Source organism: Balearica regulorum, chromosome 2 (assembly GCF_011004875.1).
Source record: "Balearica regulorum gibbericeps isolate bBalReg1 chromosome 2, bBalReg1.pri, whole genome shotgun sequence".
Lineage (NCBI taxonomy): Eukaryota > Metazoa > Chordata > Aves > Gruiformes > Gruidae > Balearica > Balearica regulorum.
Genome location: NC_046185.1, coordinates 95,541,425 through 95,565,966, shown reverse-complemented (window position 1 = coordinate 95,565,966; position 24,542 = coordinate 95,541,425). Strand labels below are relative to the sequence as shown.

Here is a 24,542-nt window from a genome sequence, read left to right as displayed (position 1 = left end):
AAACCCACCACCAAACAAGTCTTTTTACCTACAACAAGCTGGGAAAAAAGCTAGATGTTTAGGGATTCAGGTTTTATCAATTTTAACACCCTCTCACAAGGCACTCGCTCTCGTGGCCAGTTGCAAGTGTAATGTTTAAAGCAGAATGGAGACTGAGGCGTCGCTCGGATACTTCAGTGCTTTATAACCTTCCCACACTGGCTTGCAGACACCTACATCGAGAACAAACTGACAGAAGTCCAGCTGCCCAGCTCATCTGTACGGCTCAGCAAAGGATTGCAAGGACCTACAAAATCATGCTACCCTTTGACTTGTGCATAACCATAGCACAGGTGTGCTGTGAAGGAGTGCCAGGCACCACACACCCAGCTGAGAACTGCAATGAGGTGATGAGAGCTGCACAAAGGTACAACAAAGCAACTCCTGGGCAAGATCTGTAGATTTCCACATCACAATACAAACACTTTTCTACAGCCTTCACTCACCTTCGGCAAAAAAAAAAAAAAAAAAAAAAAAAGGCAGCAAATCATCTTAATTAGGCCATTAGAAACACTGACTGGTGCTGTCCTGCTAACTAAAGCCTCCAGCAAGCTTGTCCATGTGGGCCAGACAGGTTCACTCACGACTACAACCATGGTAGCTCAGTTGAGTCAGATTAACATTACTAAAAATCTATCTTAATGTTCATTAAGATGCAGGTTAACACATTAACCAGTCTTGCATAGCCACAAACATGGCTTCGGACATGGTAGGCTGTACCTTAAGGAGCATCAAGAGAGCTTTTTTTTTCCTCTTTAATTGTGTTCAGCTAACTCAGTTGACCTCAAACAACTGAGACACACACCCTTTTTGCCTGTCAGGACAGGGTCCTTCTCTGTCTTTCACTGCTGGGACAGGAGAAGTGAAATAGGTATAGAGGTGATTCACATGCAACCCATCCTTCACTTACTCCTAATGGGGGGTGGAGGGGAGGGAAGCACATGGGTGAAAAGCCACAGCTGTTCCAAGGCTGTTCCAACTTTACAGCACATGATTTATGGAAACCAAAACAAGAAGAACAGAAAAATAGGATTTGAACATTACCAACCTGAAAGAATCATTATAAATACCTCCTGCTCTGTGTAAGGGCTACCCTGGGCTCCATCTGCCTTCAAGGCCAAGAAAGGAAACATTAAACTTGAAAGGCAGCCAGAATTCACTGTCTACTTTCTAACAGCACTGGGCTGTGCTTAGACAGGGAAGTCTCTACCGGTGGCAGACCAGCGGGCAGCGCATTGGCCAAGCCTTGCTGCTGCTGCAGCTGCCTCTGCACTTCGCACCGTCGTCGTGACTCCAGCCAGAGCCTGGCAGAGGACAAATACGCAGCTCTGCCCTGTAGGGCTGACCTCGCCCCGAGCATCTGCAAGCAGCACCGGGTTCGGATGGGAGCGCGCTGCTCATGCCCCAGCAACAGGCTCCGACTCTTTTGGCACGGGCGCATGCTCCAGAGGGCCCAGACTCAGCGAGGGAGGAAGGTAAAGGTACCAGTCAGATGGGAACGCTTTCCCGCACAGGACAGCCTTCCAGCGAGCTGGGGTTGCTATTTGAGGCATCGCGACAACGTTTGCACAAACAAGGCTGGCGGATACACGCAAGTCCCCTTTGCTCGGGCATCACTGCGAAAACTTGCCGGGGTCACGCCGCAGCCCAGCGCACCGACGGCCGGGCCTCCCTGCCCTGAGCGCGACGGAGAGGCAGCAGCAGCAGTTGCTGCGGCAGGGCCAGCCCTTCCCCTCCCTTCCCCCCGCGCAGCCACCCCCACCCTCCAGGAGCTATATCGCAAATCCCCAGGCCGCGCCGACTGCCAGCTGACATAACTGTTTAGTCAGCAACCAGGGAGAGGAGCGGCCGCTCCCCTCCATCCTTTCCCTGCTCCTTCCCGTGGTACCTTCCCCACCACCGGCAGCCGCCAGGGAAACAATCTCTGCTCCCCAACCCTCCCCCAAGCATTCAGTTTTCCAAAAAGTTTGTCGAGCTTTCCACATAGCTGAGGGATCAGGGTGGTTCTTTTTTTTTTTTTTTTTTTTTCTTCCTCCCCCTCGGTGCTTTGTGTAACCCTCTTTCACCACCCTGCCCCATCCCCCAGGCGAGAGGAGATCCAGAAGCACTGCTTCTGCTAGAGCAACTTCCTCCATTTGCTGTGAGAACATCACTCCCCGCGCCGCCCCGCAGAGGAAGTGCAACATAATAGCCAGGCCCCAGGTGCCAAGGTTAGCTTGTCCTTTTCCTCTCCCCGGGATGATTTCCACTCCTTTTAATGCCAGCCTCATGAAGAGCCAGGGCTTAAAAAGTTGTGCAAAAGTTATGAAGAAAACAAAACAAAACAAAACAAAAAAAAAAGCCGAAACCTGCTGAAGCACCACATGGCCTTTGCACAGTAAAAAACTTAACATGTGTTTCGGAACGGTTTAACCTTTTCTATGGAGCAAAAAGTCAGGTTTCATCCACACGCACAAAAGCTGAATGACTTTAACCATACCTTTTTAAGTCAGACAAGCCCAGCCTTTGCCAGCAAGGCAGCAGTACTACCGGCATAGGAAACTGCCCGTGCTGGCTTTCTCCGCCTGCCTAGGGCGGATGCAACGACGACAGCAGTACAAATGCCTCAGCCGAAAGGAAAACCGTATCCCAGACCAGGCTGGAATAATGAAAAGCCTGGGCAAAAGGCAAGGATTTAGTCTGTGAGGGAGATGGAGGTCATCATCCCAACTCCGCTTCTCAGAGTGCCGAGGACGCAGTTTCCACCCTCCACTCTGACACCACCTGCGTTAACTGAACACACGAGGTATTCTTTTTAAAAATAAGTTTTAATGGAAAGCTTCACGATGTGTTATTTACACCACTCCCTTGTCAATTTGCTTGCATGGTACAAAACTGTGCATCTACTTACTCCAAAATGCAAATACTCCTAGTGCTGAGTTGTTGGAGGGAAGCTGCTACGCTGGCTCATTTCGCAAAATCCTCTGCCTTTGCAGGTGTAACGAAGGGAGATTAAAAGGTGTAACTATGCCCTAGGTGCTGTGATGCTATCCACAGTTTATGCAGAAACAACATGTCCCAAACCAAAATGGTATGCTGACATCCCTTAAACAAAATGTTATTTATTTGGCTTATACAAAAGTCTATTTCACAGAGAAAAACTGAAATCTGCCCTTTCTTCCTCTCCTCCCCATAAAAAATATACACATGCTCTTTTTCATATTTCCTCCCAGCTGGGGCATCCGTGCAACTGGCTCCAATTAATCTCATTACTAAACTGTAGAATAACTGAGAAAATTAAAGAGTTAGCAACCTGCCTCAGTTTCTTATATGGTGAATATGAGTTACTGAAAGAAAAAAAAACAAATCTACAAATAGTCTCCAAATAACTAAGCAGTGGCAAAGACTGAAAATGCCCTAGAAAAGAAGAATGTTTTAAGTTCAGAACTCCTTAATTCACTCTTCCACTAAAGTGCTAAAACCTCACATTCTACACAGGCGGCCTGCTGCCAAGAGATAGACAGCTGCAACACGTAGACACAAAAAGGAGGTGGCTTTTGGCTGGAGTTTTAGATTTCTACATGCTGCCCTGTTTTACATGCTACTCCCCCTTACAGTTATAAAAAATAACTTCAGAAATCTAAAGACAAATGGCCAATTGTAACTGATGATAACCACTGATAGAGCCTGTATCAAGTGAGCAGATGCTCTAAAGCCCCTTTACAGTCCATGTCCTCTTGCAAGAGGACAACTTTCTGGGAAATGTGCTTGCTGTTGCAGTTACTGCACTTACTTGGCCTTCAGCGTATGTTTAGTTCCGTACTTTATAACAGAAGTCTGAACATCCCAATAAAACCTACATCAATCTTCACTATTATTTGCTTTAAGCTGGTATGTCTTACACAGTGACTGATACTCTGCTCCTGGCCACACAAACCGACTTCTTCCACAAAGGACACTGCACTGACACTGGCAAAGTTGCACCAGATTTGTACCAGTTCAGCCAGAACAAAACCTGGACCACAATCTTACATGATGAAACACGATCTTCTTACACAATATCAAGCGTAATTAAGAAAGATACTCTCTTAAGATGGAAATTAATTTGGGAGCAGAAAGAACAGCTAAAGGAGACCCGATTTATAGAAGCGACGGAATTTTTGCACAGCTAATGCAATGAAGAGATTTGCATCCAGAGAGCTGACAGAGAATGTGCAGCAAGGTGGGAAGATGAGACTGTCTTCACAGCTGAAAACTCTCAAGCCTCTTGACACAAACACCGTGTAGTTTTGTGCCACTTGCGCTGAGGGTCAACACCTCTCCAGAACCTCTTCCCCTTCCTCCAGCTGCTCATTCCCATGCCAGGCAGAGCCTACAGTTTGCTTCCCCTTTAGTGACTGAAACAAAAGTTGGTAAAAGACAGAAAAAATGAAAGAGGACTGGCTACTCAGATAATTTTGGTGATAAGGCTTACAGAGAAACCCCACAAACCCTTGTCTCAGCATCTCTGAAGAGGAGCTGAGTTACAGTACAACAGAAATGGACTGCTAGAGGTGAAGGGGTAAACAAATTATGGAAACCAAAACCCCCTCCTTAAGCTGGTTTTGCTGTAGATTATAAACTGCTTCTTCATCCTATGATGTCAAATGCACATGCACATTGCCAAGGAAACCATTCTGAAGTCACTAATTCAACATCATTATGAATGTTTTTAGTTATCCAGGCAAAGACACACCAGAAAGTGGAAAGCTGGGAGGAAATACCTAAATATCAAAAGACTTAAGAAAAAGGCAGCTTCAAAGAGATAACTAACATCGCACACAGATCTCCATTGAGATTTTTCCCTTTGCATTGTTTGTAGTCACATACCTGGAAGAATACTTGCCTTGAAGTGGTGGGAGAGAAAGGTGTTGAATACAAGTGGTGTTAAATACAATCTTTCAAGGCAAACACCACAAGGTACCTGAAAGACGGGGGCAGGTGAGAAAAGCAAAAGGGGTGGTGGGGGCAAGTGACTATTAACATAAACCTGCCACTCTTTCAGTACAGTTACGGGCATCATGGTACAAAGATACCCATGAACTGATAGTAGCCATGGAGTGGACACTTACTCTTACCTTCAACGAAGCTAGAAGCCAGAATGCAGATAAGAATATACAAGTTAAAAATGAAGCATCTTCAAATAAAACCTCCCGAAAATGGCTGTGCTGTTTTTTCAACATTGCAACTCCAAGCCAGCAAAGATCCTAAGCCCAACAGAGCAGATGCAGTTCCTATCTACAAGGACAGATACAACAGACACTGCTAATGACCCCCCACCCATGGAGCCGAGCTTGGATTAGGCTCTGTGTGCAGGAATTAATCAACCCAGCAACACTGCTGCATGAATTCCTGGATCCATCCTAGCAAGAGATGCCTCCTGTTTCATCCAAGGTTGATTTGAGGCCCCTGCAAAGATAAACTGACAAAAAGGCACTCACTCCACTTGGTTCTTCCACATTTCCTCCCAGCCCCTGTTTTACTACAAAGACATGATTGTTTTGATGGTTTTAGCACTGTTTTTTTTAATGACGGTTGCATGGGCTTTTAAAATCTGTCCTATTGGCAGTGCAGTCAGAAGTCCTGTCCTCCTCTGCTATGTCTTCTCCACTGCTTCCTTGTGCCAGCACAACTAAATCAGCTGCATAGCAAGTCAGTTAGAGAACCGATCCAGCCAAAATTGAACATTTGAAAGGCAGGGGGACAAATACAAAAAGTTCCTATCAGCTTCCTGGCCTAGCATTTTAGGATGTACCTTTAAGATATTTAAGACCTTTAATATTTAGGATACGTACCCTAAGAAAAAAGGTAGTTAAGAAATTACTAATTAAAGCAACATAAACATGTCCTACTGCTTACACACATACACAATCACTTTATGTTAGGTTTTAGGTTTTCCTGATCTAACATTCAGGAGCAGAGAGACACCTGCAAAGCATACGTCACACTAAGGCTCCATTCCTTGGTCCTCATGCAGCCTTTAGGATATTAAATTTAAATTTAGGATACTAAATGCATAGAGCTGCAATATAGCAGCACAAGCTCCCAATTCAACAGTCAGAAGTACAACCACAGGACAGCCCCTGCCTCATTTCTCCAAATAGATATGCTAGCTACTTCCAAACACTATATAATTCACAGAGCCCACAGAGTACAGTAGTAAGTGCTGAACAGCTTACTAGAATAGTTTTATACACAGCAACATTGAAAGATTATCTTTATAAATCAGTACTACACGATGAGCAGGGCTTGTTTCTCCTAAAACCACTATATTTCATCAATCCTGAGAAGTTTAATAAAGGGAATAAGTAACCTAGATAAAGCTGATGTCTCACTGTGAAAGGCTTTACCAAAAGGCTTGAAATTGCTAGTGTCATCCTTCACATTACCTGCAACTAAGCTCCCAGTTCTGGCAAGTTGGAATCAAGTTTTTCATCAGCTAAACACAAATCAAGTAGCATGCATCATTTGGTAGGCAGGTTAAGGTAGGGCTTTAAAAACCAAGGTTCCTTTTTAGGCTATGTCAGTACTGAAGAATGCGCAGCACTTTACACAGAGAAAGAAAGGGGTTAGCATGACCTGATCTAAACCTCTCCTTTCTCACTCTCCACTTCAGAAGCAGCTGCGTTTCAGTAGCATTGTAGGCACCAATTTGTAAAGCACCCCGGGAGCGATCTAACATAAGTAAATACAAGCAGCATGGTTAGTACCGAAGCAAAATTCTTTTGGCTGCAAAAATTAAAATTTCCAAGTCTAGCAGCACAGAGTAGTCCTACAGGTGGACAAGTGGGTTGGCAGACTACCAAAAAAGGGGGGGGGGGGGGAATGGGAACATAATAAAGTTACATCAGTAAACATTTTACTTCAAGGAGCTCAAACCAATTCCTCTGATACCTGCCAAGACCAAACAGCTGGGTGAATCCTAGTTATCATCCCATATAAGCAGTCTAGCATTTGGATGAGGAAAGTGGGCAAACATTTTTGTGGGCAGTATCACTTGGTTTGGGTGGAGCTCAAAGAAATACCCCCAGAGCTGGCAAGGACAAATGCCCCTTGTCTCTGGGTAAGTTGCATTCACTAAAGTTTTAGGTATGCAGGGCTGCCATTGCTGGGGGGGGAATATTAAATGGAGGGATACAGGGACACTGCTCTTAGAATCCGGTAGTGTATTTGGGAAGGAAGACAGAGAGAGCAAAGAACCCTTTAAACAAGCAGCTCTCAAGCAATCGGGATAGAAGTAACTGAGCCAGACCTGCAAACACCCTCACCCGATCAGCATCTTCTGCTTGTAACCTGCCAACACTGAGAAAGTTTCCCAAAAAAAGCTGCTGAAGAGGAGAATCCTGGCAGCACCTGGAAATCTTTAAGCCTGTCCAAGTATATGTCTTACAGCAATAAATATGTAGGCAAATAAAGCGTTTTTGGCATGTGCCTGTGATAGATGTTAACAAGGCAAACTGTAGCTTTAACAAGTGTTCAGTGAACAACATAATCAAAAGCATGGAATAGCTTCTGCATTAATAGCCGATACTCAGATCAGGACTACAACCTGGGAGGAAAGCCACAGAGGCGATACAGCAGAGGTCCACAAAACCCTGAAAGGCATGGAGAAGGTGAGTAGTGAACAATTACTTGCTATTTCCCATAGTACAAGTCCTAAATGGTATCAAGTGTAAGCATCAAATGGCAGGTTTAGAAGGTTGGTTTTTCACCTCCCCTCCAACAAAGCACATAGTTAAACTGCAAAACTCACCACCACAACATGCCAAGCGTCTGTACAGGTTCAAAAAGCCACTGGACAAGCTCAGGAAAAAGGATTCTTGAACCTAAATACTGAACCTATATAAAAACCCTTTGGCTCAAGAGATTCCAGAAGCTGTACGTTGCTGGTAGACTACACTAGGTAAGAATCATTAATAGGTGCCCTTTTGCCATATTCTGTTTTGATAAATCCACATCAATCAGCATCCTGGGCTAGAGTCGCTTTTGGTCTGACTTGGTATTAGACACAAGTAGGACTCCCTCTAGTTTTCAGTTTTGCAGGTGAAAAATGCAGTATGACTTACTCCACAGGACTAAAAAAACCTTCTGCCACAGATCCAGAGGCATTTCTGTCAGCTTGAAGAGGCATTCCGTGCTCCAAACCCAGGTTTCACTGGAGAAGCAGGTACCAGGAACTGCTCATTCCAGGACAGGGCAGTCCCAAGGAAATGTCGCTGGAGCCACAGCTTCAGCGTGATTCAGGTCAGGGTGATTTCAGAGGTTACCGTACCACAGCTGTCTTCCCTGTCTGACTGCCACAGGTTACCACGCTTGCAGCAGAAATGTGTTCAATTCCAAAGCTGCCCATAATTGAAGTTTTAACTACCACTCAATTCAATTTAAGCACAGCGAACTCTGAAGCGCACTGCTTGGGAGGCAAGAGACACATCCACACTTCTGTCTTCTCTGCGACACAAACCAAGCCTTTCACCCAGGATCAGAGCAGAGCAGCAGGACAAGAAACCTCCGGAAAAACTGAAGTCCATTCTGCAGCAAATGTTTGCCTGAGGCCCTCACCTACACAGTGAGCACAGGCACACTTACTTCCAGGCCTTTGGGCAGGGACGGTGGTTAGAGGCACATTTACAGACCACCTCCAGCAGAAGAGACCAGCACAGAGCCAGGCCTCTTGTTGGTACTGCCACGGGCCATATTAACTTGTCGCCTTCAATACGCATCCAGCAGAGTTCAGGTCATGGATTTGTTGGAAGTTCATCACTTATTCAGGCTTTTGTGTGAGAGGTCATTGCTGTCAAACTGTCTGCTTTCACAAGCACAAAAGCTCATGTTAAAATGTAAATACTTACAGGTGTTCCACCAGGCACTCAAGATGAAAGTCAGAGCAAATATATTAGCCCTAGCCATATTTTACAATGCTGGTAGTACTTGAATGTCATCTGTTTGTGAACCAAGGTTTTTATGTGGATTCATATGCTAGACAGGAAGCATGATCTAATGGTGAAGACACAGGACTGGATTTAGAGCATTCAGGTTCTTTTTCTGCCTCTGTTACTGTCTCCCTCTATGACATTCAGTAAATAAATTCTTCATGCCACTGTTCCAATTGAAAAGAATGTGAATAGATGTTTTCTCAGTCCCATACAATTGCTGTGACCCTGTGTCATTTTTTGCTAATTATGACAAGAATTCTGGAATGATATAGGGAACGTTAAGCTGACTCGTGAAGTTAACCTGAGTTAACAAAAAGCAAGAGCTTTACAAAAGAGCACAACGCCCTCCTCCCCAAATGCCTATGCTACGCTGTTTGTTTTTCAAGACAGAATCTCTGCAACTTATTACATTGGCCTTGATGGAGACAGCGTTTTGCAAATTCAGCTTTGCAACAGGCCTGGATAGGCTGGCTTACCCTTGTCGCCTACATTTGTGCACTGCATACCACTTGCAAGCAATTCAAGCACAACTTCTGTGTTGGGGTAACACCACAAGACTAGCAGCAGGACTATGCTGGCACAGGCCTACTGGGAAAATCAACTCCCCAGCTGTGGGAAGAAGCAAAGCCGGCAGAGGCTGCAATCACCACGTCACCCTGGAATCCAGTTTCATGTCCAGTCCAACCTCGTTCTGTGATTGAGCTGCACAGTTCTGGAAAAGCTGGTGTCCTCTTCCCTCAGCACTTCCAGCTACACGTCAGATTCTCTTGCAACTTTCGGAAACTACTGTATTAGCTACTAAATTGGAAGGAGTAATCTCAGACCCGAGAGGAACTCGCATTCATTCAGTTCAGTACCTATTGCAGGCATAATTTTGCACTGCGCATCCCATGTCACAGAGGTCAGATAGATAGCCGCACCACCCTTTAACCACGCACAGGCTCTCACCATCAGGGACACCTGGTATCAACATACGAGGAAAGACAGCTTGGGTAAACCTCATGGGTTAACACGAAGTGCCATCTCTCTGGATCAACACAGAGGAGTGGAAGGGAGCTGCGAACAACTGTGTTCTTCTGATGTGCATTCCCTTCCTCTGCTCAAGCAAGCGCAGGAGGCCAAGCGAGCACACATAACATGCTCCCTGCAGGATGCCACATCCTGCCGTATTTCATACGGCAAGCCAGATACTTTTCAAACGCAGTATGATGTTTGACAGTATGATCTGTCACACTGTGACAGGTTCTCAGAGACAACATAGGGGAGAGAGAAGGGAATGGGACTGACAGATTTATCCAACAATGCTGAAATGTTCCTAGCCATGTTTCTCTTAAAAGGAAAAAAACCCAAGCAAACAGACACACGCAAACACACACAAATTTTACGACATGTATTCCTTCTGTTCCTTGCTTTTGCTAACTTGCTCTACTTTTATGAATTTCTCATAACTCTCACTCACTCATGCAAAACCTTCCCATTCCTACAGAAAGCAGAGGTCTGTTTTGAAGAGGGGGAAGAGAAAAAAAAAATCACAGAGGTTGTTTTACGTACTGCATGCCCCCTAAAACTGTTCCCAGCCCTGCTCCCCCTTGCCACCCACACACGGTGCCGCATTTTAAGGAGCACTGGTTATGCTGACATCAGTGAGGCTCTGGGGGCCATCTAGGCAGCTGTTCCTGCTCCTGTGCATGGCCAAGAGCCAAGTCGCTCTGCCTTTTTGGTGATGTTCCCTCCTGCCGGCTACCCCCACTCCCGCCCACACGTCTGCAGGGTGGGGCGAGGTGGCCACTGGCAGCCTTTCCAAGGAAACCTAAGCGAAACAACAAAAAAAAAAAAAAAAAGGGAAAAAAAAGGCAGCTTTCATTTCCAGCATCTGGTCAGAAATGCTCAGCAATATTTGACAGCGTCCTGTGGATTGAAGGAACTGTAGTTTTTCCTCCCGGACAGGCAAGGCTCAAATTGCCCTTAGGACTTTGTCACCTAAAGGAGAAAAACACGTGCTCTCTCTTTCCTCTCCCCATGCGCAGGGACAGCCTGCCAGCATAAGAGACCGGCCCGCAGGCCCCGCTCCTGCGGGCCCTGCTCCGTACAGCTGTTCCCCTGTTTTAAAGCAGACCCATCCTTGGAGACAGCTGTTCTTCAGCCAAATGATGAGAGGCAGAAAGCTCACCCAGACCAACCTGAGAGTGCGAGGTGGGTGCAAGACATCTTCCAGACGCAAGAAAGAGGCCACCGCAGCACTTTTTCTTCTCTCTCCCGCTCCCCGCAAGGGCGGGATGCAGTGCCAGGGCAGGCGAGCTTGCCAGGGCACCTTTCGGCACCGCCAGCCCCACCGGGGCAGGTTTTAGGCAACTGGCTATCTGCAGCTGGTAGTCCCAGGGGCGGGGAGCATCCCCATGCTGAGCCGCAGCCAGATCCGGGGAGAGAAAAGGTGACAGCCAAGCCAACTTCACGTAAGCCCTCAGAGCCTGCAGCTCAGACCCCATGTCAAGATTAGGAAAGTATGCACACACAGAGAGCACATGAGCTGCTGGAGTGCTTTCACTTAACTCTTGCAGACACTGTATATCAAAGGAGTTCGGGTACACGGCCCTGCTTCTTGCCATCTCTCTTCAAAACCAACTCTTCTCAGGCTGCAAGACCTGTGACACTTCCTCTGGCTGAGCAAAACCTTCTCAAGTAGGTCAGAAACTGAAGTCAGTGAGAGGAGTTTGGAGCTGCAGCTCACACGGGTTAAAGATTCTGGCTTGTGTCAGGAAAACTTTTTCTGAAAGTTAAACGCAGGCCCCAGTCCCAAAACACTTCCCCTAACCGCCCATGCCAGTATTTTGACTTAAATGGAACAACCTACTTAAGTAGAATTATACCTGTGTTTAAAGCGTCTGCAGGATCAGTACTTGGTGTGATCTAGACTTGCTTCCAACATACACACACGCCAGCAAATTTAAAAAATACCCTGAGAGCCATCAGGCTAAGCTGTGTTAAGACAAAATGAAAAGGATAAAGATGGCAACCCTCACCACAGCACATTTAAAATTTACATCTGCGTATGTTGTAGGATGATTCACCGGGGCAGGAGATAGAGGGATGCCTGAAGGCTACAGCTGGAAGCAAGAGACGGGTCCCTAACACTCAGTTTATCTGGGCAAAGAGGACTCTCAAAACCAAGTAGATCTGTACACTATCAGCACCAGAAACACTGAGGATTCTAGGAGTTACTTAGGATTTTTTTAATTTTACCTCTTCTAAGGGATAATAATTTAAGTACAGTAATGTTAGCAATCCTGAACTGCAAAGGAACCCCCCTTTAGTCAAGAAACAAACTCGACTCTTCCTTCTCTGTACCCAGCACAGAAGCAGCAGATACAAACAGGAGTTTCCCTGGAACAAACCAGTCAAATTCATTCAAATCTTCCTGAAGCGCAGCAGGGCAGAACCCATTCCTGTTCCCAGAGCTTATTACAGTAACATGACTAAACATGCTCAGCAGTCCAATGTGATAGGATGCATCCATTTGCTGATGCCAGAGGAAGATGCATGTCTCTTCTACATGGCACTGCTCTCGCAGGCTGCTTTTCAAAAGATGTTTTGAAAAGCGACCTGCTGCGTACATTCTTAACAAGTCATAGTATCACCGGCTGTACAAGTGTTTGACCTCTACTTGCTATGCACAGTGGACAAAAATCTGACATCAGCTTATTCCAACCTTAGTAACACCAAACTGCTTGCTCCTACAAAGCTGGCTGGGACAGACTAAGACAACGCACCGATAAACTCCCAGACGGACCCCTGGAGTGTTGAAAATGCAACTAGTTTAGTACATGAGCCCACATGTTTTAAATTTGGGTTGGTTTAATCCAAGTAAGTAACCTGATTAAAATGGAAGTCTTCTCTGGAGGTCTTATTTCTAGATGTTTCCATTACTCCATATGCTTTCATGTTGTATAAACATAACAAATGATACATACATCACTGTTGGGATGATTTAAGAATTCAGTTTAAAGCTACAACACAAGTCACTCAAGGCAAGAGAATTAGATTACTTTGTGAACAGCAAGAGCCAGCAATTGCACTTCATTTTAGTCTTGGGAAGATGACGTATTGAGGAGGTGACATCTTTCTATTCCCAGTTTCTTCTTCTAATTTCTCAATTTCAGAACCTTGACATTTGTCATTTTTACATACAGACCTAAAGCAAAAGGGAGAGAGGAGGACATGGTCTGACCGTGATGCTTTAAAACACATATTAAAGCTAGGAGTAGTTTTGCTTCTAAACCAAACCACCAGACACAGATCCCCCCAAAAATAAAAAAATAATCTTTGTCCCTCATGTGCAAACTAGGCATTTATGAGAGCTGCCCAAATTCTGCCTTACAACCAAAGCTCTCTGTTTATATGCAGACACCGCAGCAGCAGCAGTGCAGGTTCCCAGCATGCCTCAACCTTGATATCTGGAAAGGCTCCACTATGGGGTAAGAAGATAGTTATAATTAAACATTTATACTGAGGTAGTGCCGAGCAGGTCAGTTCCACAATGTGTTAGGTGGCTTTTCAAAACTCAGTAATTGAATGCTGATCCCTGCCCCGAAGAGTATACAGTGTAGGAAATCAAAGCATAACACTTGGCATCTGTATACTGGGAATTAAACAAAGACCACCAGCAGCTCATTTCTTGGGTCTTTGGACTAGGCAGCTCTTATAAACATCCATTTCCAGAAATAGTGGAAATTTTTAAATCAGCAGTCTGGACTTTCCTAATCCACATCCGTGCTACTGGGTTGTGCAGCTCCATTTGAATCACTAGCTGGGACAGTAACTACAGTGTGCAATTTGCACATGCTGTTGGCATCTTCTTGTCCAGTGTAAATTATTTTTGGTCCAAATACTTTTTAGCAATCATTTTGAAAAGACAGCAAGCACACAAACGGAAACATTTACTGCAAGTCAGACAATTCAGGCAGAGCAGGCACGAAAGAGGCTGCCAATGCATGAGGTCAAAAGTCAGGCAACAGCAGATCCTTCTGCACAGGGTCACCCAATACTCCAGAACGACCCCAGGCAGGCATCAGTACATCTACTATGCAATACTAGCATACGTCGTTGGCTATCAGGCAGACCACGGCCACATGCAAGTCTGTAGCGTTGCAAATCTACTAACCCACATCTTTTCCTATAGAGATTAAGAGTTACGCAATGGTGTAAATACAAACTCTGGCCCCAAACACACAGGGGCCATCTCTGCCCCAGATCCATCCTCGGGGAGAATAGTCTACATTCCCCTTTTCCTGCAGGGAAGGACAGGCCTGGGAAGGACAAGTCCTCCTCCCACTCATCAGAGCAAATATACTCAAGAAAGTTAAAGCCCAGCCTCTAGGATTTAGAAGAGGGATGCAGCAATGGCCACACTGTTTCAGCGATGCCCAAAACCAGTATGGAAGAGAATTTAGTCAAAACAGGCTATTATATCACAAATTCAGTTTGCTGTTTATCAAACAAGCTCCGAAAATAGATGCACTGACTTCATAACTACACCTGTAGGAATTTCAAGCACCAGAAAAATACAAAGACACTATTAGTGTTTCAGTTTTTTAAAGTTTCCTGGCGCCTTTCATGCTATGAATGCTCAAGAGCTTTCAGCTGTATATACCCCACATAAAATCTTAGTCCAGTGAAGCCTGAAAGAATTTTGCTGTTGATTCAAATGAAGCCATGTTTTCCACTTCTACATACTATTTACACATCTATTGATTTATTTAACACATAGCAGTAACCGTAATGGGGCACGATCTGTGTTCAGCTTGGCCCACTTAACTGTTCTGTGAACACCTTAACTTTCGTTTGCTGACTTTTGAGCATTTAAAATTAGTAACCTTACCATTTATTTCTATCTTTTTTTTTTTATTTCTCAAGGGAAAAGAGAATGATGGAAAATCCTCAGTCACTAGATTTAAAGAGCTTACAAGTTCCTAAAGCTTTGCAAGTAGAGATTGGGAACTGCTTGAACTGCAGTCAGCGGGGCTGCAGAGTTTACAGAATCCACCAGTTCCTTCCTGCAGAGTTTATAATCTGCACGGCTTCCTCCCAAGGTAACCGGCACCCACTCCGAGGTACGGATCATTTCACCCACCCCTAGAAATGCACCCTCTGGTTAGGTCAAACATTGTGGCCACTTCACACTTAGCAAAAAGACATTGCCATTTCCCAAAAAGGAGGAAGGGAGACAGAGGATGGAGAAGATTTATCCCACAAAGTGTAGGTAGCACTGATATGAAAATAAAATCTTCGCCATTTAAAGAAAAGCATAGTTTCCAACGATAAACTGAGTTTACACCAGGGAAATAGCGGCACTGTGGTACAGCTCTCTTTACCCTTTTGGAACATGGAGAGTCAGGCTCCTGACAGTTCAAAGACTGCCAGGAGATTTCACCAAGCAGAAAAGCCACCTATCTGCTGTAAAGGCTGGAAGTTGCTCCAGGACTTGTTCCAGAAGCTGCCAAGGACCACAGTCTTGAACCTTACTTGGAAATGTACTAAGCGACACCTGGCTGGACTATGTGATAAGGAGGAAGAACAAATTATACCTGCAGCTGTTAGAAAAACACAGCAAAATAAATATACCCTCCAAATCAACATAATACAAGGCATAAGTTATGGCTCTGTAGAGAAGCACTTGTCATTGCACTGATACTTCTTCCCCTGGAAAATAACAGTCAAACCTCACAAATGGAAGCCCTTAGTAACCCAGCTACATCTCCTCCACAACCAGCTTCTACAGCATGCGCTTCCACTTCAGCGTCTCCTTCAGTGTCTCACTTAAAAAGCAAGCCTCTTCCTGCAGCTTGCCTTCCTTCCATCCAAAAGCATCAGGATGTATAGACAGCAAAATATGTGAGTTGTGCTAAAAGTTATCCAAGTGAACACCGACTCAGGACACCATAAGGCTTCTGGGGAGAGGGAGGGGATGAAGCAAGCAAGCACATGCACAACACACCACAGCCACCTGTTGTCCTCAATACACAGGCAACTGCATCAACATCAGAAAAAATGCACACACAAATGAAGAACAGCATACAGGTATTCAAGTCCTGGCTGCTTCTCATGTTCTCAAAACACTAAGAGCAGTGAGATATAATGAACTTCATTTAATGAAGAAAATGCATTTTGTGTAACAAAAAGAGGAACTTAAACTAGGTTCTTTCCCCTACCCAAAGCTGTGAGTGGCCCAAATTAAGTGATATTGCTCCTTAAAGGAAATACAAGTACTGCTGCTTATTGGTGCAAAATCCAGAGCAGCTCTCCCTTGTCCAAGCCACAATGTTAGCAGTGTGAAGGAGCGTGGCCTGAACACGGGAATGGAATTTATTGCTGTGATGCAAGTGCACTGAGCAAAGCACTCCCAGGTACTGATACACCTGAACACTGACATCACCTGCTGTACAAAACGGGACTAACAAGGGCTTGAGTTAAAGGCAGCTAATCACACACAGTAAAAGCAAAAGCCAGCTACACTTCAACGTGAACATTTTGCTTCTCTCATCTTCAGAGAAGCACATACCTAAATCAACTAAGAAAAAAAAGGTTTGTCAATGGATGATCATCCTCCGTTTTCAAAGGACAGATGATGCAGGCCACCCATTCCTAAAACTCCTATGAGTACGTTTGTGCTGTTTCAAGAAAGCACATGCTAACACCTGCCAAAATATCCACCAGGAGATGACAAGTGGAGAAGTCTTACATGTATCCCAGGCTGACACTTCCAATATTAACCACAAAATACATTTATGTTTTAGAAGTGAATTAGCAAGTCACTCAGGCACATTAGCATAGAAAATATCAAAGGCATTTAACCTACTCTTTACCCAGAGTGACTTAAAAGTCCAAATTCAATTTTTCAAAGATGACAGAAATTACACTGGGAAGTCACTTGTCCACTGTGTGCAGCCAGCTCTCCCACACTTTTTGAGAGCTCTACACAAATAACATCCCTCATGGAAAGAGATCTTCAAAGACACTTCAAGCACCAGCATGAAGGAATGTCTTCTTCAAAAGGAAAAAGATCTCTCGAAATCCTGAGATTAAATAAGTAAATAATTAAATAAGATTAAACACAAAACATTTTTGCTCAGGATGGTTAGGTACAGGAAAACAGTGGAGTTTGAAAGTTGCATTCCAAGTATTTCTATGGGAAGATGAGCAATGGGAATGAAGAGGTAATCAAGGCCTGAAAGGCCTCCTTCTCTAATGGTCCTTGGAATACCTATTTTAGTTCGGGAGCCTAACAACGCCCGTGGGGGATTTTGACAGCTTTTCTTTTCCCTTGCTGTAGCACCTCTGCCGATGGCTGGGACTCTGCAGGTGAATCCTCTTGTTAAAACAGCTGCCTTTCTCTACATCTTTAAAGAGGCATTCAGATTCTCTTAGCCTTACTTAGTTGAATCACTCTGAATAAACAAGTCTCCACCCATCGACTACTTCTTTTGTGTAAAGCACCTATTCAAAGGCAACCACCTTTATTGATTGCTGGGCTGGCCAACCTGAAAGCTGAAATGCCACTAAGGAAAAAAAAAAAAATAAAAAAAAGAAGGCAAGGAAAGAAAAAAAAAAAAAAAGAAGAAAGCAGGATACACCAGAAGGCCTGTGTTGTTTCTAAAGGAAGCACAGGTCCAAGTGCTGCTCAGCTACACCAGGACGATTCCTTTCTGACTGCAGGAGGCTGCTCTAACAGGTTTAACACCGACACAGCCACGAACCAAGTATCCCACTGCCTCTTCTCCCTTTTGTCCAGGCCCTTTTCCTTGTTCTGACCCTTTTCCAGCACAACACAAACAAGCCAACCAACAGGAGTCCACAGCATATGCCCCAGCTGGCAATTATTTGTACTTTTAATATTTCATAATAAAGCATTAGGCTGAGCTCTAAGTAAGTTTTGTCACCCTGCTCTGAGCAAAATGCTGAGGGAAGGGGGGGTGAGATGCTCTGGTACTGCTGCCTTGGAAGCCCACACTCTTCTAAGTGACTGGCCCTCAAATGTTGCTATTCAAAACAGAGGTGCAGGGTGGGGTGGAGGGAACACCTTCAGGTGGGAAAAACATCATGACTGGCAAACATCAAAGATAAGCCATCATCAGATTTCTTGCACCGAAGAAGAACAAAGAGTCAATGCTCCTGAAATTCCTGTTCAGAAGTACCCCAGAACAGAGCCAGCACTTCCCACCTCAGCCAACCTCACCTATTTTCATTTGTAATCAAATGCTGATAACCAAACCTGGCCTGGCAAAGCTCTGCAAGTTTCAAGCCCTTCCTGGCTCCACACAAATAGCTAACTTTTCAGTCTATCACCAGAGCGTGGTACTTTCAAAGATACCCAAGTCCTGCCTTTGAAATCACTGCCCATAAAGACGCTTCTGAGGGTGGGGGGGACACAACGACGCGGGGGGGACATGATGACACGGGGACGACATGACACAGCTCCCATAGTCGCTGATTTATGTAGGATATTTAACACCCCCCCCAAAAAAAAAAAACCACCAAAAACCAAACCTTGACACACACAGAGAAAGGATTCCTCATATGTATCCCCAAAGAAAATCTGCTTTAACTGCTGAGCAACAATTTGGCAAGTCAGATCTCCCACCTAAAAACAAGAAACAAGCCGTTGTGTGGTCTCAGAGGGCAATTCCTTCTCACCCCCAAAGTTTACATCTGCTCCTTGAGATGCTTCCCAGCAAAGCTGCAGGGTACCTGAGCACTCCATCCATGATGGAGCTGTACTCAAAAGAACACGGAACAGTTCCTGGCCTCCTTCCAAGCTGCAGAATACTCTTGAAAAAGCGTATTTTAAAGCTGTAATCCCATGACTGACCGTCTTGCTTGAATTCAAAAGGGAGGTAAAAGAAAAAGACATAGAGCAACAGGCATTCTCACTACCTTCAGGAGAACCAAAAGCTGCACTACCATCCTCCTCTACAATTACCTCCCAAGAAAGAAGCTACCACATCACCAAGGCAGCTCTCTCAAACTGGCCCAGTAACATGGTCCAATAATGCACTCATTTTAAAACCTTTACTGTGCTGAAAGAGACATGATTTCACATGTTTTAAGAGTGTATACCTAAAACACAGATTTCCAAATGTAGGCATCATTCATCAAAAAGTTAAAAGGGGCTTTTTCTGCACATGCATGGATTTCAGACTAACAGGATTTACTTGTTTTCTGCCTGTTCCTGGGGAACCTTTGCAGTTTCTTTTTTCCCAAGACTGTCCCTACAGGCTGCTATCCAACATACATCAGATGCTCTTGGAGCAACAGATAACTCTGCAAGGACACTTGCAAAGGGCACAAATCGAGGGCCCAATGCTGGTAAAATTTAGGCGTACTGGGGGAGGGTGGAATTACTCCTGTATGTAGATAACTTGAACACTCGACACAGTCCCCTGGAAAGCTTTATTCATGCACCTTTTTCAGATGTTTTACTATCGAAAAATGTATTTTAAGTCAATAAAAAAATTTATTGCAACTTAAAAAGTGAATCCCTTAGAAAAACACGCAGGTTAATTTTAGCATCCTTCTGTTTAGCTGCTTAGCAACACTTATCCTATGACCTTCTAAGCACCACCTACTTTTACAAGGGATAATGAACACAACCAAAGGGATTTATCTATATGTTTTTAATCTATACAACGTTAGCACATGAACAGTTTTTATTTAAATGAGAAAGCCAACTGAGAGCAATCCAAACTATTTCTGCTTAAGAAGAAACTTTCACAGGCTAAAGTCAAGCTGCTGTTATGATTGTAGTGTGACTTTGATGTAGGCAAAGTGATAAAATCCTTAAGGACTGAGAAAAGCACTACAGAAGTCAATGTTTGTATGCCTTGGGAAAGACTGCACTTGCCTTTGGTACCAAAGGAGATTACAGATATTACTAACAGATAATGAAGACATTCAGCTTTCCCAGTTTTGAAACTTCAAGAATCTCCCGACCCTCACAATCAAAAAGAAAAGCCATCTGATCAGAGGGTCACTGAATATTGTAAAGAGTAAAGAATGGGCACACAACCTGGGTGAGCCCAGTCTGAGTAAGATCTTTCACTACGCTGAAATCTGCAAGCAAATAAAGTTTCAAACACCCAGGTCCAGTGAAAAAACAAACAAACACCCCAGAAAAAGTCAGCAAACACCCTGTTATATTCTGTCTTAATAGCAAGCCAAAAATACATATTCTTTAGGGTCATTAGTTATTAAAAGAAACATGTAAGAGTAGCTACATAGTCACTACTGATGGACAAACAAGAGTTTGACAACTAGAAGCTGCCTGTGAAATTAGAGCAGGAAAAAAGTTTACTCGATTTTACTTGAAGGATGGTGTTTTTTCAACTACATAGTACGATTCAGTTCCAAATACGGCTGCCGGGAGGAGGAAGGTGAGGGACCGCAAGAGGCCACACCGGGCTGAGCACAGCTGCCCTGTAGCAAGAGAGGAGGCTGTTCGTGTCCCTGCCGGCAGGTGAGGGAGAGCCCCGGTACTCTTGATTGATTAGATGATGGATTCATGCTGTTTCTGGGTTTCTAACAAACAAAAGGGCCTATTCTTCCCTGCATGTACCCAACTCCCGTTAAGGCTAATCGGCATTATGCAGGCACACCGAGAAAAGACTATATACCCTTAAGTCTTCAAAGAGAAAATTAAAACCTAAAACAAATATGGCTGGCCTGACCCTGAGTCACAGCATCCCTTTCACGCACACTGACCCTGTGGAAAACAGGAACTGCGGTAACAAAACTCAGTGCTTGTGTCAAAATGACAGACCTCAACGAAAAAGCTTTAGCCATCATAACAGCTGTCTACTGTGCGCTGCAGGGGTGACAAGACAGCGTTATTTAGCAACTGCTCCTGTTGTTAATAAGCAATTTTTTTTTTCCAAGGCACGAGGCTGGATATTGGAATGGTAAGAAACATCAACTGCATTTGCTGTTTCTCCTAGACCACCGCCCCCAAATCACACTGAACTAGACGTTTAGCTACTTTCTCAAATACGTAACCACGCTTGATCTTATCTACAACAGAAGACAGGCGAAAGAGGGAGTCGGGATTAAAACTGGATACTTGGTTCCCCCTCTCTTCCCTCCAGAAATCAGTTCAGTGGCTCCCAGGCAAGATGCTGGCTCCTCGGCAGGCAGGACCAGAGCATCAGCTCCAGGCCAGACACCCCGGTGCAGCCGCTGGGAGGGCGGCGGGGCACGGAGGCGCCCGGGCCTCCGCGGGGTGTGCAGCTGGGCCGGGCAGGGAAATGTGCTGAGCCAGGAGAAGCACTCTCCTCCTCCTGCGTAACCCGGCGAGGATGCCGAGCAGGCAAAGACACTGCAGCCGAGAGGTGAAACGGGGAAAAAGGAAGAGAAAAAAAAAAAAAAAAAAAAAAATGGGGGGGGGAAAGCAAGCGTGCGTGCGGAGGGGAGGCGGGGGAGAAGTGCAGGGAGAAGAAGCCAGAGGAAACTTATCTGCGACATGACAAAGTTCAATCCACCGCCCTCCCTCCTCTGCTGAAAAAAAAAAAAAAAGTTGCAGCATCTCGGCGCGCCGCGCTCCCCGCGGCCCGGCCCGGCCCAGCTCTGCCCGGCCCGGCCCGGCTCTGCCCAACAACAGCCGCGCCCGGCCCGGCCCGCGCCCCCCGCGCCCCTGCACCGTCGGCGGATGGGGAGGGGGGGGAGAGCCCAGCCCCGAGCATTATTAAGTGGGCGGGAGGATCTGCCTCGCATCCTCACTGCGGCCCCTGCGGAGCCCCCGGGGTGGGGGGGGGGGGGGGGTCCCGGCCCGTAGCAACGGCGATGGGGAGCGCAGTCGCCTGAGAGACGGGTCGCGGCTGGCTCCCATCCGCACCGGGCACCGCGGCGCTGGCGGAGGGGGGGCGGCAGCCGCGCGGCCCGAAACTTTGTTTTCACCCGAAACACCGTCGCTGCGGGGGGGGGTGGGTGTCTCCACTGCCCCCCACCCCCCCGCCATGATGGGGGGGGTGAAGGGGGCGAGGGCGGCCTTGGGCTGGACCCACCACCAACCCCCCCCGGCTCGGATGCTGCCCGGCTCCTTCCTGTAGTGGTGACGCCGCCCGGGCGTCCCTGGCCGCCGCTGGCTCCGCCGCGCAGGGATGTGTCCCTGGCACCGCACAAAGGCAGCGGGACGGGGGGGACCCGCGGGGGGCAGCGCCCCCCCCTCCCCGGGCCTGGCTCCCCCCCCCCCACCGCCGCGCAGGCCGAGAGGGGAAAGGACACGCACGTCCCTACAGTGGGGGGGGGGGTGTTGGTGGAGAAAGAGGAGGAAAGGGGCAAAAATAAAATAAAATTAAAAAGAGGGGGAGAGAGGAGAGAGGAGAGGTACCGGGGTACCAGGGAAGGGCAGGCACGGCCGGCCGGCCCCGCCGGGGGGGGGGGGGGAATAGAGGGGGGGGCGGAAAGTCAGCGGAGAGATGCGCGGCGCAAGCCGGCTGTACCTGCGAAGAAGGGGCGCCTTCATCCCAACTTCCCAGCTCCGACGCGGCCCTCCCGTCCGGGAAAAGCGGGCAGGGGCCGCCGCGGGACCCGCCGCCACCGCCGGCAGGAAAGTAAGCCCGAAGGAAAAGTTAAAAGGCAACCGGCTGCGGGCTCGGGAGACGGGGGCGAGCCGTGCTAAAAGATGTTGATTCCTCGCAGCCCCATCCAAATTGTGGCGGTGGCTGGTTAAAAATAAACTTTGCAGCAGGAGGGGGGGGGGGATGATCTGGCCGGATTCCTGAGCTCAGACGGTTTAATATGGATGAGCATCAGGTCCTGAAGGCAAAACGCCGCGGCTGGTGCCGCTGGTTGGTAGAAAGTCTGCAACAGGGAAGGGGGGAAAAAAAAAAAAAAAAAAAAACAGGAGCCGCGGAGGGAGGAGAGGAGAGGGAGGAGCGGGGGAAGGGAAGAGGGAGGCTGCACGAACTCATCATCTCCACCGCTGCCAGGGAACTTTTTTTCCTCCTCTTTTTTTTTAAAGGAAACTTTTTTCCCCTCCTAACAACCATTTAATTTTCTAAAGAAGTCGCACGACCAGCCGACACGCTGCAACGTCCTCGCTCCCCGCGCCTGCCCCCTCCCAGAAGTTTATTTTTCCTCCTCTTTCTTCTCCCCCCCCCCGCCCCCCCGTTAAGAAAAAGAAAAGAAGCGAAAAAAAAGAGATCCCTCCGGAGTGAAGGCACGCTTCTGCCCTTTGTGAGGGAGCGCGGGGGCCGGGCAGCCCCGCGGTACTTACGCCGGACTTTGCTGGGGCTGGGCTGCTTGCGCCGCGACATGCCGGGAGGATGGGCCGCTGGGGGGGCGCGGGGGCGCGCCGGGGGGAGCGCGCACGGGAGGGAGCCGCAAACTTGTTCCGGAAAAAGGAATCAAAATGGCGTTTCTGTGGATGTGCAAAGTTCATCAACTCCGCGCTAACTTCCCGTCCTCCGCGCCTCCCTGGAGGGGAGAGATGGGCACGGTTAGGGACCCCGCCGCGCCGCGCTCCGCGGGCGCCCCCGCCCCCTGCCCGCCCCCGCGCTGCCCCGCGCACCCTGATAAGGAGACACATCACGTGTCGCTCCGGCTCCTCTCCCGGGGACGCGCTACCGCGGCGGCAGCAGCCTGTTGCAAATAGCATCTCTATCTCGCCCTCGTCGCGGGGAGGGGCGCCGCTAAGGACAGGAGCCACCACAACTTCCCCCCCCCCCCACCTCCGCCCGGCCCGCCGCGCACCGGCCCCCGCCGCCGGCAGCGCAGCAGCGGGATGCCCCGGGCAGGCGCGCGGCGGGGGGGGGGAAGGGGGGGGAACGGCCAGGTGCCACGCGGCGCCCCGCGCCCTCCCGCCGCTCCACCGGCCGCGCCCGCGGGGCTCTCCCGGGCGGGCCTGGCCGGCCGGCGGCCGTGCTCCCAGCCGGGCGTGCGTGTCCCCCGACAGCCGGCGGCTGTCCTCGGCCGCGGCGTGCGCTCGGGACTGGAGCGCATCCGGAGCCGCCAGCGGCGGCCGGTGGCGGTAACGCGCTGCTGGCTGCTGGCTTTAGGAATTCATCTGGGCTCTCCGCTGGCCCTGGAAATGTCTGTGCATCCTCCTCCTCCCGGCCCGGCGCCTCACCAGGTACAGCGGCCGCGGGCAGGAGCCCGCTGCTCCGCGTGGAGAGGTCAGCTCCTGGGGTGCGTTGTTTCCTCAGAAAACTTTCGTCCTTGGGCGGTTTGGGTCCCTGCTGGGGTCAGTCATCCATCCAGCTGACGAAACCTGAAAGACATGAAATTTAACAAGACCCGGGGCATCGGCTGAGGAACAGGAGGTCCAAATACCGTGTCTAATCAAAGGCAAGATTTGGACGCTGGCAGACACAGGTAGTTACAAACCGCACACGCAGTGTATGTGGCACTGCACGTACGGTCCTTTCCGTCGCTTTCACTGCAGTGGAAGGTGAAAGATGTGGAAGGCTCAGCAAGTGATGGAGTCTTTCTGTTCACAGGCGTGGGGATTTCACTTTAAAGCCAGTACCAGTTTAGAGCTGTCTGACAAGTAATAACCATACAGAAAAA

At 47.6% G+C, this 24,542-nt stretch overlaps 1 protein-coding gene across 1 annotated transcript in view; it reads right to left on the bottom strand.

Annotated features, from left to right (window-relative positions):
- RREB1 (ras responsive element binding protein 1) overlaps window positions 1-23,697 on the bottom strand; it is a 126,317-nt gene extending 102,620 nt beyond the window's left edge. The window contains 2 exon segments of the mRNA XM_075744968.1: window positions 23,251-23,450; window positions 23,545-23,697. Of these exon segments, the coding sequence (XP_075601083.1) occupies window positions 23,251-23,290 (40 nt within the window). The 5' untranslated portion in view covers window positions 23,291-23,450; window positions 23,545-23,697.
- Between the last annotated feature and the right edge of the window lie 845 nt (window positions 23,698-24,542).